General features: G+C 41.0%; 2 protein-coding genes across 2 annotated transcripts in view; both read right to left on the bottom strand.

Annotated features, from left to right (window-relative positions):
• msmo1 (methylsterol monooxygenase 1) overlaps positions 1 to 4,913 on the bottom strand; it is a 7,958-nt gene extending 3,045 nt beyond the window's left edge. The window contains exons 1-4 of the mRNA XM_037689948.1: positions 4,883 to 4,913; positions 3,619 to 3,912; positions 3,393 to 3,541; positions 2,365 to 2,491 (exon numbers count right to left, since the gene is read on the bottom strand). Coding sequence (XP_037545876.1) covers positions 2,365 to 2,491; positions 3,393 to 3,541; positions 3,619 to 3,873 — 531 coding nt within the window. The 5' untranslated portion in view covers positions 3,874 to 3,912; positions 4,883 to 4,913. The remainder of the gene's footprint in view (positions 1 to 2,364; positions 2,492 to 3,392; positions 3,542 to 3,618; positions 3,913 to 4,882) is intronic.
• A 2,199-nt stretch (positions 4,914 to 7,112) lies between these two features.
• The window catches only part of klhl2 (kelch-like family member 2), a 19,354-nt gene continuing 10,924 nt past the window's right edge, over positions 7,113 to 15,542 (bottom strand). The window contains exons 10-15 of the mRNA XM_037689940.1: positions 13,715 to 13,912; positions 13,505 to 13,606; positions 13,204 to 13,332; positions 12,490 to 12,630; positions 12,263 to 12,406; positions 7,113 to 7,141 (exon numbers count right to left, since the gene is read on the bottom strand). Of these exons, the coding sequence (XP_037545868.1) occupies positions 7,113 to 7,141; positions 12,263 to 12,406; positions 12,490 to 12,630; positions 13,204 to 13,332; positions 13,505 to 13,606; positions 13,715 to 13,912 (743 nt within the window). The remainder of the gene's footprint in view (positions 7,142 to 12,262; positions 12,407 to 12,489; positions 12,631 to 13,203; positions 13,333 to 13,504; positions 13,607 to 13,714; positions 13,913 to 15,542) is intronic.

Here is a 15,542-nt window from a genome sequence, read left to right on the forward strand (position 1 = left end):
CCGGGCCACTTCTGAAAGGTTTTTACATAAAAAGGAGTACAGTAGTCCCTCGTTTATCGCGGGTGTTTGGGGCCACACCCACCCACGATAAGTGAAAAACTGTGAAGTAGGGATACAGTAGTCCAAGTTCAAGTTCAGTTAAAGTTCAGTAAACTTTGTCATGACATGTGCCAGGCTGTAATCACACTCACTCATCTCCTGTTACTCCCAATCTCCCTCCTTCAATAAACAATTTAAATTTCACTACTGTAACATTTTAAATAAACAATCCATACAGCACAGATTGTTTATTTAAAATGTTACAGTATTTAAATTTAAATTGTGGAGAAGCAGGGCATCAAAGGGTTAACACAGCTCTGCAGAAATGTACGTCTTGATCACTTACACTGAAACAACTGAACATAGAAGCTCTAAAATAATTTAAAATAACTTCTAACACTTTTAAATTTTGTGATTATGACGATTTTACGATGTGACATACTTTGAATTTTAAGTTGGAAGACAAAAGTCGATCGGTGCATCTGGACAGCAAAGCTGATGCAGCAGGACAAATGTGTGTGTGGCAGAGAAGGAGATCAGCTGATCAGCTGCAGGAGGGAGCTTCCCCTGCACTTGTGGGAGGCACACATGGTGCAAAAACATTTACAACAATTTATTTTAAATAAACAACCCATGGCTCATCCATCAATCAGCCAATTGTGTCGTGTCCAATCTTGTTTTGAAAATCCATGATTTAGCGAATCCGCGATAAACGAACAGCGAAACAGAGAGGGGCTACTGTATACTGTGTGCATGGCCTTAGTAGAAGTACACAGTATAGTGTTCTCTAATGAAGCGCTGAAGTTGTAAGAAGTCTTCCACCTGCATCATTTACACTCTCCAGCTCAGCGGCGTTCTGAAGGAAGAGAGGGGTATTTCTTTTCAGCTTTTCTGCTGTTTACTTTTATGTCATTTTAACATGTTCAGTTGAGTTGTCACACACATTTTTACAAATTAGAGCACAGGAAGGCCTTTGCAAAATATAAATTAACCTAAAATCTCTATTTATTTATTTTTATTTGCCAGACTGACAGATTTCTCCCCTAAAATGATCATTTCAATCAAAGGGATTATATCTACAGGATTTCAGCTCATGTAGTAATTTAATGCTATTTATTTACAATATTTGACCATTTATTAAATTACATTTATCATACTACAATTACCTCTCAGTATGGTTCTTAAAATAATTGAGTTTAGCTCATTCAAACAGTCAAAGCACCGTGTGGAATTGAAATTTGCTGATACTTATGATAAACTACAAACACCTGAAACAAACTTGCTGGCAGAGAGAACTCCTTTAAGTTTGGGGGTGGAGACTTGAAGTTAAACTGAGACATACATCTTTGTTATAATCTGGGGCATATAAATATTTTTAGCATTATATTGTTTAATTATAAGAACGAAAGCAGGAGAAACAGCCACCTCTCGTACTGGGAGAGGCGCTCAGGCTGAGCGCGCTCCCCCAACGATGTTCTCTCTCTCAGACCTGGAGTTTGGTCACGCACACAAGTTGCACGTCTGCTCGATAATGACGATGCTTTGAACACATTAACATTTAATACAAAGTTAGATTTTAGATGCAAAAGCCCTATGGAGGTCAGGGGCGCTGTGGGGAAGAGTGGGTGGGGTAACAGTTTCAGTTCTGGCATCTCACCCGGCTGCAGTGAATTGGTCGTACACCAACACATACATTTAATAATTACGTGTCATACTGTTAGGGTAGCAGAGTGTCCTCCATGGAAAATAGTCCAGGAAACACTGAATGGTGCTTTCAACTGCAGCCTGTCTCTGAGTTGGGAACATTACACGCACCTGCCGTGTGTCAAACAGCACGACCCGCCCTGCTCTGCTCTGATTGGATAAAAACTGTGGCTCTGGTTCTTTTTATTTGTTGAACGCATCATCAGTTTAATCCCTGCATCATCATTAGACTGGTTGGCTTTAACAAGACTACAACAAAACGCGTGTTTTTCCCTCTTTCGTTTTTACAGATGACGGAAGTCCATCGCGGTGATGAAGAATTCATGTTTTAATGACCTCAAGGCGAGATCTGGTCATCCAAGATGAAAACAGGTCGTCTCTGACAACCGGAAACCGCTTATGTGAACCCCTGAATAACATGGACAGATCGTTCCCTTTCAGATTAGCACCCTAACCCTGATAGTTATCTGTTTGTCTCTAGAGATAATCAGAGAATCATTGTGACCAAGCCACTGACAGTCATGATACATTCGGTTCATTTGCAATTTTTGGCTTCAACAAGAGCACCATGTTTAATAAGTAACTCTTTATTTACTTTTATCCCCCATGTGTTTAACTCACAGTGAACTCGTGGTGGACTTTGTGGATGTATTTGTAGATCCGCCTGTGGTGCAGAATGCGATGAAGGAAATAATGCCAGGTGTCCTCGATAACTGCACAGCCAAAGCACCGAGCCAGAAGAGAAGTCCTGGAGGAGACGAGGGGAGGTTATTGTTAATAATAATAATAATAATAATAATAATAATAATAATGTGATAAGTTAACAGAATATGTCTGAACAATTCCTTTGAAGAACCACAAAACAGAAAAAAATCTGATGAACAAAATTGAAATGAATATTTCTTGTCCTAATTTCACACTGGAAAACATATTAAAGCTGATTCTATTATTACCTGTAACTTTCAATTTAATTTTTAATTTAAAAAAAAATTAAATCTCTTTATAACGTTTGTGCCTTTATAGTTTTAATTTCTGTTACTATGATCATAACGAAATCTGCCGAAGGTATAAAGTTAAAGATGAAACATTTGTTGAGTGTTTCTACGAACATTTTTTGTTTTGTTTATGTTATGTAAAATTTAAAAGTATAAAAAAATAAATAGACTTTAGTGCCTATTACCAACTTAATTAGCATATTAGAGCTACACAAAACATATTCTTACAAGGCATTAAAATATAAAGTATTATGCCTATTTCTCTAATACAAGAGAAGGCAGAAAATAAATTCTGTTTCAGAGACTTTATAACTAAAATGAGGAACAACAGTTGAGCAATAAAGAATTTTAGGTGTGAAAAAGGAAGAAACCAGAGAAACACGACAAAATGTTGAAAAACATGAAAAAATCTTAAGCATCAACAGAATGAAGAAGTATCGTTTTATGACTGATTAACATATAAAACTGCAACAATTTCATTTTAATTCTAAGAAAGAGTAACAAAAGTATGAAATTTGTCATCACCTAGTTTTAAAATCATTATAAAAATTTCCTAATTACATGTGTTCCGTTCCTTCCCTTCATTTGACACTTTATGTTAAATATAGTATGCTGATATGTCATTTAAGTGTGATTTATTAGTCTTGCACTGACCAGCGTGGCATTGAGTCCCAGTCATACGGGATGCTGAAGTATTCAGTGAAGTAGTAAGTTCCACAAATTAAAGGAAACTGGATGCAGAAATGGTTGAACAGCAGCATCTTTAAACACCTCCACTGTTTCTCCCACGTCTCTGGCTTGTCCTGTGCACACACGTCCACCATTAAACAAACAGTTTAAAACGTAAAATAATATTTCATCACATAAAGCGCACACATACCTGCTGAATCTTGTATTTCTGCATAAAGGGTATAAACTGAAAGACGAAACCGGGCAGACAGAACAGGGTGTAGATGAACTCATGAACAAAGAGCGATCCCCACGTAGCGATCTGGAATTTGGTGTAGTTGTTCAGCATGTAGTCCCAGGCATGTTTCAGGGAGGGGTGAAAGGGGTTTTCTGGCAGCACAGCGTCTACATACTCCACTGCAAGATAGGCCGAGCTTAATATGTCTGCTGTGCTGTTTGCTGACATGATGGAGGCTGAGGGGTGACTCCAGGTCTGGAAAGAAGGCTGAAAGAACCAAAGTCATCAAATATAAACCAGTGATATAGATATGAATAAAATGAGTCCTCGTGACTCGATGAGACTAACCTGCATAAATAACGGTTGAATGAATGAATATTACATGTACTTTGGAGGCAAAAAATACTGTGACAGATGTTCTTGTACTCTTTTATACTGGTCTTGATCTAGTCCGTGTGACTTGTTGAAGGTCTTTCAACGCTTCTACATGGACTTTGTCTGCTTTTTCACTCGTTTTTCTAGTCCTTGTACCTGATCATGTGCAGCACAAGCTAAAAAAATAAATAGTGGACAAGTTGAGGAGAGAAATTGCAGATGAGCAGAATCTATGCGTTTAAATGTATTTTATTCATTCAATCTTTATTTATACAGGTTAGTTTCAGTGAGTTAGGACTCATTTACAAGAGAGACCTGTTAATGTGTGCCAAATGATGCCATATTATTAAACATTATGTAAGTTCATCTGAAGAAATGAAAGCAAGTTGTGTTTTTGTGTCAGACAAGAGGAAATGCTAATAAAAGTCAAACTTAAATGTTTATTATTATTATTATTATTATGTGTCGAAACAACACTGGCTCATCACTCATTTATTATTATTTATACAGGTTGAGCCGAAAAGACTCATTACCTGAGACATCAAGCTTACAAACTGAGCCAACAAACAAAATAAAAATAAAAACATTACGTAACGGATTGAAAATGGGTGAACAACTAACAAAAGACCCCGAAAAAAACAGCAACAAAAACAACGAATAGTTAGAAACTAGGATACAACAATGTCAGCCATGTTTATCCGTTAGTGGCTCAAATTACAGTGTTTATTCCGTAAACCGCTATGTTGAAAACTATAACGCATAAATATTGTGCAGCTCGATAAACTTCTTGCCTTCCGGGTTTATCCATAAGAACTTGTAGTTAGCTTCAGCTATTGTCTCTTAATCGGACATGAAATCTTACCTTCCCGCTGTGCCGCCAGTCTACCTGTCCTGAACTCGAGGCGACCGAACGAGTGAAGTACATTAATATGGACAATTCTCATTGGCTGACAGGGGGAGAGTGTGACGTCAGAGAGCAGAGCGGATTCACTGATTGGCTGACGGAATGGACTGATGATAGTGAGACTGGAGGGTTCTACAGTATGGACCAATAAGAATGCGAGTTGTTTTCATAAGTTTAGCAGGCTGCACCAGGTTGTGCATGGGGTGGTGGGGTGTTCACTAGTTATTGCTGTTGTACATGCTCTGACCTCAGTTTTATTTGTGGAAATGGTTGATTACTTGGCCATTAAGCATTTAAAGATAAATATAAAATTTCATATTCTTTAGTGGATAAACATAAATGAAGCTCTAACATCCTTGATGCAGAACCAATATATATAATATATATATGTATATATATATAAACTGTATTTTAAAGTAGTTAACAAAATTCAATTATTAGAAGTCTAGATGATTTGATTTTGATGTCAATTAAATTCAGATTAGTCATAATTAATGAACATTAGGCAACACAGAAAATGCTATAACTTAGTTGTACAGATATACAGCTAACATTTGTTTTTAGAGCAGAATCCTTCACAACGCAGCCTACAATATTGTGACATCTCTTGAGATGGCAGGTCCTGCGGTATTATTTTCAAGATTTGATCAAAACAGCTACAACTCGTAATTTCTCAAACAAAGACGTTCTCATTCTAAAACACTGGCCTGAAAGGCGTATTCCTTAGAAAGGCTTTTGGATTGTTTTTATATAACAAATATCAAGAGGAAAGACTGCGTTATTCATGTTATATAAAATAATCAACTCACACAAGACATGTTCATTTTCAGTGTTTTACTGATTTGGCAAAATTTCAAAAACAATATATTATTTCACAGCTTTAAATACAAGAAGCATATTTGTTAATAATAATAACAATAATATAAAACATGTAGTAAAACATTTTCCAAGTTGTTGGCCTACATGACATTCCTCAATACACCGACGAGAAACAGCTATACCAGTAACTTTTATAGCAAGATTTTATCGTAGCAGAAGAAGCGAGAAAAAGAGACTTGAAAAAAGTAGTTTGGTCACTTTCTAGAAAGAGAGAACAGAGAGAGACAGAAATAAGAAGAGACGGTAAAATTGGCACATTCATATTACGTTCAGGGTGCTCAGTAGTTAATAACACCAAACAAGAGGAGGGGACTGGGAAAACAGGGTAGAAACAGGGTCCATGCAGTAAGTTCAAGATGCTGCTTTCGTTTAGTGGTTACAACCAGAATAAATATGGCTGCCAGGTATCGGTAAAGCACATCCAGATGTTCTACTTTTCAAACAGCTTCTCTCATGTTACTGTTTGACAACATGACTGAGGCTTTGCTCCCAACAAAAGTCTGTTTTCTTCATGAAAAACCTAAAATATGCTTTCAACACAGCTATGTGCTTTCAATATAACAACAATACAGCCCCAAATCTACAGTTAGAATTTATTTCTAAATTCAATAAAAGCATCTCTAATCCAGCTGTGCTGTTCTATAGCGATACACGAGGCTAAAACAGAGGACAGAAGATGTACTTTGACATTCAGGCACTCTTAACGAGCCTCACTGCAGCACCGTTAAGTTAGTGTGTGTTCATGTGGCGTCTCAAACCAGGCCTCACAACACACTGATGCAAACAAAACCACATGCGTCATGTGCGAGCAATGGAGCACCTTGAAATGCAAGCACGCATCTCAGAATTAAACTGAAGGAAAAAAAAAAAATCAGTCCAAAATGGTCCTCTTCTGCTTTGCTCTCACACAGAATAGATGACTCTCTCTCTAGTCTGGTTTGTGTTAACATTACTAATGTTAAAGCAACTTTGCAGTTATAGCAGCCTCATGTCAGTAGCATCTCAATGGCACTGCAGCTGTCCAGCTGTGCTTCAAACTGAGTCGTCCAGTTACGGCTGCAGTCCCGCCCTGAGCGGATTTAAACTAGGTTTGATATCCTCGTTTCTTACGGCTCCCTCCATTTCAGGTAAGTGCAAAAATCTTTCGTCGTTCTCAACCATAAGAATCTTGTTTTCTTCTGTTTCGCCTGCGGTGCCTGTGCCAATGCTGCCCAAAACCCGAGCATCAGCGTCGTAGACAGATCCAGGATCAGTACTCAGCAAGAGAATACATTCTGCTTTTTTAATCAAAGGCAAATGTCAAAAACAGTCATAAGGGCTTGTCGATCATGGTCACACCTGTAGAGGAGGAGAAAAAAGGAGCATTTTAGATCTAATGCCATAAACAAAAGGCATCAGAGGACCACATGGAAAATACAAGTTTGCATGTATAGATTAAAGAAAATACTCCCAACATTTCAAGTCCATTCATCCATTTTCTTTACCCGCTTATTCCATTTTGGGTCAGGGGGTCGCTGGTGCCCATGTCCAGCAATCACTGTGCGACGGGCGGGGTACACCCTGGACGGGTCGCAAGTCCATCACAGGGCCACATAGAGACAAACGAGACAAACAACCATTCACTCTCTCACTCACACCTAGGGACAATTTAGAGTTACCAATCAGCCTAACATGCATGTTTTTGGTCTGTGGGAGGAAACCGGAGTACCCGGAGAAAACCCACGCATGCACGGAGGGAACATGCAAACTCCACCCAGAAAAGCCCCTGGACCGGGGTTTGAACCAAGGACCTGCTCGCTGAGAGGCAGCAGCTATACCAGTTGCGCCACCGTGCTGCCCACATTTCAAGTCAATTCAGTTTATTTATATAGCACCAAGTCACAACAGAAGTCATCTCAGGGCACTGAACAGAAACTTCCACATATATTATAAATGGTAGTTAGTAAAAGTTCTCTATCTAAGAAAGCCCGCAGATTGTGTTGAATATTCATTTCATCACAGTCTCCCATCCTGAGCAAGCACAAAGGCAACAGTGGGAAGGAATAACTCCCTTTTAACAGGAAGAAACCTCCAGCAGAACCAGGCTCAGGACAAGCGGCCATCTGCTTTGACAAAATGGGGATTGACAGACAAGAAAGAGGAACGAACAAACATTTTTTTTTCTTTTGATTTGGCTCTCGCACAAGGCAGACACTTCTGCTTCCTCTCCCACTGTTCTCCTTCCTCCTGCTCTGTTCTCTGTGTGTTTGAAGTTCCTGGTACACATCTCCTGAACGAAAAATACGATTATGGATCTGGTGAGCTGGACTTTCAACGCAATCGACAAAATCTTTTCAACAAAACGACAGGGTCCTGGAGAACCCTCTTGTCTGGCTGAGACTCACGCTGTGGGGTACATCAGAGATCCGTGGGGAGTTTGGCAGCTGATGTGTCTCTCAGTTCTGTCTCAGGAGGACAATGAAGACGTTTATATATTTGGATTTATGATAGCAGGGTTTCTGCTCTTTTGCATCGGCGGGGCTCTGTTTTATCAACTTGAAGAAGACTTCGGTAGCAATTTCGGCCATGGCAAAGCTTCTGAGTCTGTGTGAAGGTTTGGTTCGTGCTACGAGTACTCAAAATCAGCAGGTTTATGAGCTAAACCATAAGATGGAGACGATTTGTAAGAATCGCAGGCCACCTGCGGTGCGGCTTTTAGGACTTGCCAGCATGTTAGGCTTGACCTTGAGGAAGGCTCATAGCACGGATCAGTGGAGTAGAAATAACCATCAATTTGGCCATTTTGGACCGGAAAATTCCAGCAGGATTCAAGACTGATGAGAAAAAACAGTCTGCCTGAAGAAAATCAAAAATTGGGACTTATCTGAATCTGATTCCCTCGTTTGGCCTTGGATACGAGACGACTATCAAATTTATCTTGGAACATGGGTAACTAGGGACAAAGCCTAGTCTATCGCAAACCCCCACCCCTGAGAACTTCTGTGCAGGCTTATCAGAACTGTTGGCTGCAACAACATCATCAGAACTGTGGCCTATCTGAAAGTGCTCATGGACAAATCGCAACATCTTGACATCAAATGCGTATGTAATGCGTTTATAAATGTGCTTGCTGGTAGAGTTTTGTGATGTTTCAAATCGTGTCCTGATAGGACAAGATGTGAAGAGATCTTTTTTTGTAATACCACTATCTATCCTCATGGCTCTTACATTTTCTATCTAAAAATATTCTGATAAAGAATAAGGGGCCGTGCTTTTTAGCAGCAGCAACGTGCACTCCGCCCATATTTCGGACAACTGTACGAACATAATTTTACTGTATCCTGGTACAATGATAATAAAGCTAATTCTGATTCTGAGAATGACAGGTCCAGGTGTACTTTCAGAGTTTTAAAACATTTAAAAACAAGTGCTATAACAACAAAGTCCATGCTCAAGTGCTATAACAGATTTATAAGCTTGTTTTTATCAATCGTTATTATCCTTAATTTAACCAGGCAAATCCCACTGAGATCACAGATCTCTTTTGCAAGGGAGGCCTGGGCCTGAAGGCAGTCTAACATGTGTTTTTTGTCTGTGGAAGGAAACAGGAGTACCCGGAGAAAACCCACGCAAGCACGAGAAGAACATGCAAAATCCACACAGAAAGACCCCAGGTCCAACCGGGGATTGAACCCAGGACCTTCTTGCTGTGAGGCAACAGTGCTAACCACTAAGTCTTCATGCTGCCATGTCATGTCAATCACGCAGGCACAGTTCATAAACTGTGACTGTACATTAGTTTCCATCACTAAGTGACATAGTGACTGAGAGGAACATGACATAACAAGTGAAACCGTCAGACGTCTAAAGGTCCTGGCATACTCCAGCTGAAGAACAACGGTTGACACGCAGTCACATGGTTGTGCGATATTCATTTTCGCACATACCTTTCACAGTCCGCGAGATGCAGAGCTCCTGGGAAACCCCTCCTGCTGCAGTATACATCACCACACTGGTTTATTCCTGCCAAAGTCTCCACTCCGTCCCTGCATCCACCGTTTGTTCACAAATCCATCATGAAGAAAGCGCCACACTTTTCAGCAGACAGACTCCTCCATACATCTGCACAATCTCCTTCCAAGAGTTTTAGGCCATTTGGCTAATTTAGTGTGTTTGAAGACTCGGACAGCTGAGTGTCTGAGTGCATATCCACATTGACAAACACGCCCACAAACTTCTGACCATTCACACACTTGGTGCATACACCCGTGAGAAAAAGTTTAGCCAAGGCCTTGTGTCGAGAAGGGGTGGAGCTACTCTAAGAACAAAATGACACAATTTTCGTCACGCAACTATGATAATAAGAGACATTTCGGCACTTAGGATGGAGTATGTGCGACACTTAATTCTAAACCAATTGTCAAAGCCATTAACATTCAACATGTGCATGCTGCTAAAAATGCATCTATTTCATGTAATCAATCTGACAAACAGTGACTGTACATTTTTGCTATTTGCTTGGCATACAAATGTTTAACATACGATTAAAAAATAGAAGCAAGAATTCATTAAAGGATATATACACTACATTGCCAAAAGTATTTGCTCACCCATCCTAACTATCGGAATCAGATGTTCCAATCACTTCAATGGCCACAGGTGTATAAAATGAAGCACCTAGGCATGCAGACTGTTGTTACGAACATTTGTGAATGAATGGGTCGCTCTCGGGGGCTCAGTGAATTCCAGCGTGGAACTGACTGGATGCCACCTATGCAACAAATCCAGTCGTGAGATCTCCTCCCACCTAAATATTCCACAGTCAACTGTCAGCTGTATTATAAGAAAACGGAAGTATTTGGGAATGACAGCAACTCAGCCACGAAGTGGTAGGCCACGTAAACTGACGGAGCGGGGTCAGCGGATGCTGAAGCGCATAGTGCGAAGAGGTCGCCAACTTTCTGCAGAGTCGGTCACTACAGACCTCCAAACTTCATGCGGCATTCAGATTAGCTCAAGAACAGTGCACAGAGAGCTTCATGGAATGGGTTTCCATGGTCAAGCAGCTACATCCAAGCCATACATCACCAAGTGCAATGCACAGCGTAGGATGCAGTGGTGTGAAGCACGCCACCACTGGACTCGCGAGCAATGGAGGTGCGTTCTCTGGAGTGATGAATCGCGCTTCTCCATCTGGCAATCTGATGGACGAGTCTGGGTTTGGTGGTTGCCAGGAGAACGGAGTACTTGTCTGACTGTATTGTGCCAATTGTAAAGTTTGGTGGAGAGGGGATTAAGGTGTGGGGTTGTTTTTTAGGAGCTGGGCTTGGCCCCTTAGTTCCAGTGAAAGGAACTCTGACTGCTTCAGCATACCAAGATATTTTGGACAATTCCATGCTCCCAACTTTGTGGGAACAGTTTGGAGCTGGTTCCTTCCTCTTCCAACATGACTGTGCACCAGTGCACAAAGCAAGGTCCATGGCAGAGTCTGGTGTGGATGAATTTGACTGGCCTGCACAGAGTCCTGACCTCAACCCGATAGAACATGTTTGGGGTGAATAAGAGCAGAGACTGAGAGCCAGGCCTTCTTGTCCAACATCAGTATGTGACCTCACAAATGTGCTTCTGGAAGAATGGTCAAAAATCCCCATAAACACACTCCTAAACCTGGTGGACAACCTTCCCAGAAGAGTAGAAGCTGTTCTAGCTGCAAAGGGTGTACCAACGTCATATTGAACCCTATGGATTAGAAATGGGATGTCACTTAAGCTCATATAGGAGTCAAAGCAGGTGAGTGAATACTTTTGGCAAGGTAGTGTATTATAGCCAAGTTGTTTTTTTCAGCTCTCTTGGTGTATAAAAAAACATCACATTTAGCATTTATGATTACCATATTTTCCGCACTATATGTTGCTCCGGAGTATAGGTCACACCAGTCAAAAAATGCCTCATGAAGAGGAAAAAAATGTAGCGGGGGAGAAAGTGCAGGCGGGGGGACGCTGTAGAGCCACCTTTGTCCCCGGACTCTTCCAGACTGACCCAGAGCCGGTCATGGCACACCGCCGTGGAGGTAATGTGCCCGGCAGAAGCCAGCCAGACATGTCGATATGAATAAACATTTAACGCATCAGTCAAAAATTGCATCATGAACAGGAAATAAACGCATATAACTCGCTTTGGACTATACATCAAAGGGCTGGCCAAACTATGAAAAAAAAACTACGACTTATAGTCCGGAAAATACGGTATTCACTTACTGAAAAAGAAAGTTAAATTTTGGAGTCTGTGCAAAGCAGGAACCAAGTTCCAAATTTCTGTTTGTGTAGGTGAGCAGCACACAACATTTATCCTGATGTTTGTCATCTCCCAAAAACTTTAAATTTCCACCCTTATAAACAACAAAACTCAGACTTTGATGATACACACGATCCTGAGATGTACAGGTAAATCATAAACCTGTAGCTCATCTTGCACACTGACCTGCATAACTGCGGCCTGTGCTCATGCAGGTCGGCAGTAGCGTCCACTTATCCGTGTTCGGATTGTAGAACTCCACCGAGGCCAAATTACAACTACCATCATCTCCTCCCACCACATACAGCAAGTTGTTTACAGCACACACACCTGAAAACAAACACCCAACAAACAATAAGCATTTAACAGAAAATATATCAACCATCCATCTTGTACATTTATGCTCTACTGACCTGCGTTGCGTCGACACATGTTCATGTCAGCAACCTGTCGCCAGCTGTTTGAAGCTGGATCATAGACTTCACAGCTCTTTCTCACTAACGGACCGTCATGCCCCCCCACAGCATACAACAAACCTTTCAACACACCTACACCTGAGAAAGACATTGAGGACATTTTAAATTGCAGATAAACCTGAGAAATGTGTTTACATCCAAATTGATACGCATCCGTGCACATGTGAGCATTTGAGACTGAGGGACCCTCTTCCATTTTATATTCAAATAAGCACGTTTCAGCACAGTCAGCTGTGAGCGTCAAATATGAAGCATTAGGCCCACTGGTTTTTTTAAATAGTGTGAATATTGATGAAGCATTCTCACTATTGTGATCCATTATTCTTCCGTACGTTTTGTGTCAATGTTCTCATCCCGCAGTTTTGAAGCTATTTCATCAAATCATAAATCAAAACATTCAGCTTGTTCAGGACAATCCTGCTATGACTTTTGGTATTGATGCAACTTTAGCTTTTTGAAATATTTAGCCTTTTTTATTTTGACCTGTTTCTTCAGGATCAAATCACTTAGGCTGCAAATACATCATATTCTTCTATGAACTCTAAAAACATTTGTGCAGCTTTAGTGTGAAGGAAAGATCTCAAGCAGAAGAATTAATTCAAATATTTTAACGTTTTTAAGTTAACACAGGAACAAACTAAACAAACACACCTGCTCCACTGCGTCTCGTGCCCATCTCTGCTATATAACTCCATGTGTTGCTTTTAGAATTGTAGGCTTCTACGGTACTTAAACACTGCCTGGTGGCTCCATCGTAACCTCCAACAGCATACAGGACCCCTGCGATCACGATAAGAGAGCATGTATGGCATCATTTTCAACGTAGGGTCATTTGGTGGGTTGCATTAGTCGTGCAGCAGTAAACTGTTGGGCATTTCTGTAATCGTGTGACATTGTTTCATGAAATCTCATCCTCTGTGCTGGCATTGAAAACAAACAGAAGTGTAGTCACCGTTGACAACACCCACTCCTACGCTGCTGCGCCTGGTGCTCATGGGCAACACGTGGAACCACTCGTCTGTCTTGGCGTTGTACGCTTCGATTGTGGAAAGGCCTGCAAAACATTCAGAGAGCATCCCTCAAAATCACCAGCAACCGTCCCACTCGCTGCAGTTGCACACACTTAACGGGGGGTTTCGACCACGCAAAAACACAGCCGTACCCGTGCTGCCGTCGAAGCCTCCGACAGCATAGAGGAGTCCGTTCAGGACAGCAGCACCGAGCGTAGAGCGCCGATCCTGCATGCTGCTCACACTCGTCCAGCGATCCATCACCGGGTCGTAACAGTCCACCGTCCGCACACGCAAAGAGCCGTTGAAACCGCCAACCGCATACACACACCCACTCATGTAAACCACACCTAAAGGACACAGCATAGAGAAAGTTTGTACTAGTCTGTTACACCGTCATCAAAGACTTCAATTGTTCTTGACATGTTTGGCATCAGTCTGCAGAGAGGTGTCAAGCACAGTGCAGCAACCCTCGGCTAAAATATACAGTTTATAGTTTTCTTTCTTATCCCTGTGAGTGCCTAGAAAGTAAATTAAAAACAACACATCCTCTGAGGTCTTACTATTTTAAATACCGTATTTTTCGGACTATAAGGCACACTTAAAATCCTTTAATTTTCTCAAAAATCAACAGTGAGCCTTATAATTAGGTGTGCCTTATGTATTAATTCTGGTTGTGTTACTGGCCTCGAACTGATTTTATGTGGTACACGGCGCTCAAAAATCTGTCAAAATGAACTTATTTCACTTAATGCGCCTTATAATCCGGTGCGCCTTATATATGAAAGCAGACCCGTTCATTGATATTGCGCCTTATAGTCCGAAAAATACGGTACATTGTTTGTAGAAGCTGCACGTGTGAATGTAAAGGTCCACAGTTTCTGTGGAATAACTGAGCCAGACGATATAAAGTCTGGAAAGAGTGAAAGGACCCAGAGATGTTCAGAACAGGTGACTCTAAAGAAATCAGTCAAAGTCTTCATGACTGATACATGCGTTTACACTTATTTAAATGGATTCGTTTCTATGTGCTTCTATATTTATCACCTGCCGCTGAGAGGAGAAAATGGACAATTATATTTCTGCCAGTCTGTCAACAAATTATTTCATGAACCATTGGACATATTTTACTGAAATCTGCTGAAATCAAAACACTGGATGTGCCTCTACAACTAATTTACATTTGGAGCCAAACCGATTCAAGATGACCTTACAGTGGTTCCCAACACTGGTCCTTGAGGAACACCATCCTGCATGGTTTAGTTGTTTCCATGCTCCGACACACCTGATTTAGTGATTTAATTACTTTCTCAAGTTCTGCGGAAGCCTGTGTAAAGACGCTCTTATCTGCTGCTGAAGTATCACAACTGCATCTTGTTCTTTGCATCTGCTTGCCTTTTGGTATCAACAAGTACAGAGTGAACTAAGTCAGAGAATGTATTTAAGTTTTTTGTGTACGAGACATGAACTAACAGGGGACTGCTGGTGTGTGTCCCACCTGATGACAAGATCACCAGTAAACTGGAACGGCAGAAGAAAATAATAAAACAACTCCATAAAAGTATCCTGATACATGCTCAATAATCCAGGTAGAAAAATCCAAAAAAGTTCAAACTGGTCCTCTGGACAGTTTAAGATTAAAATCAGACACCACTCTGAGCAGCAGGACCACGCTTTCCACAGAACAACTGTGTCAACTCTTGAAACTGTGCCTGCAGTCAACCTACTTCACATATGGGGAGCAATATTATAGGCAGAAACATGGGTGTGCTATGGGGTCTCCAGTTTCTCCTATTGTTGCCAACCTGTACATGGAGGAGGTAGAAAAGAGAGCCTTGACGTCCTTTTCAGGGACACCACCAAGTCATTGGTTCAGGTATGTTGACGACACCTGGGTTAAAATTAAATCTCAGGAAGTCCAACATTTTACTGACCACATCAACTCTGTGGATAAATACATCAAGTTCACACGAGAAGATG

The sequence above is a fragment of the Nematolebias whitei genome, chromosome 16 (genome assembly GCF_014905685.2).
Source record: "Nematolebias whitei isolate Nwh7 chromosome 16, NemWhi1, whole genome shotgun sequence".
Taxonomy (NCBI): Eukaryota; Metazoa; Chordata; class Actinopteri; order Cyprinodontiformes; family Rivulidae; genus Nematolebias; species Nematolebias whitei.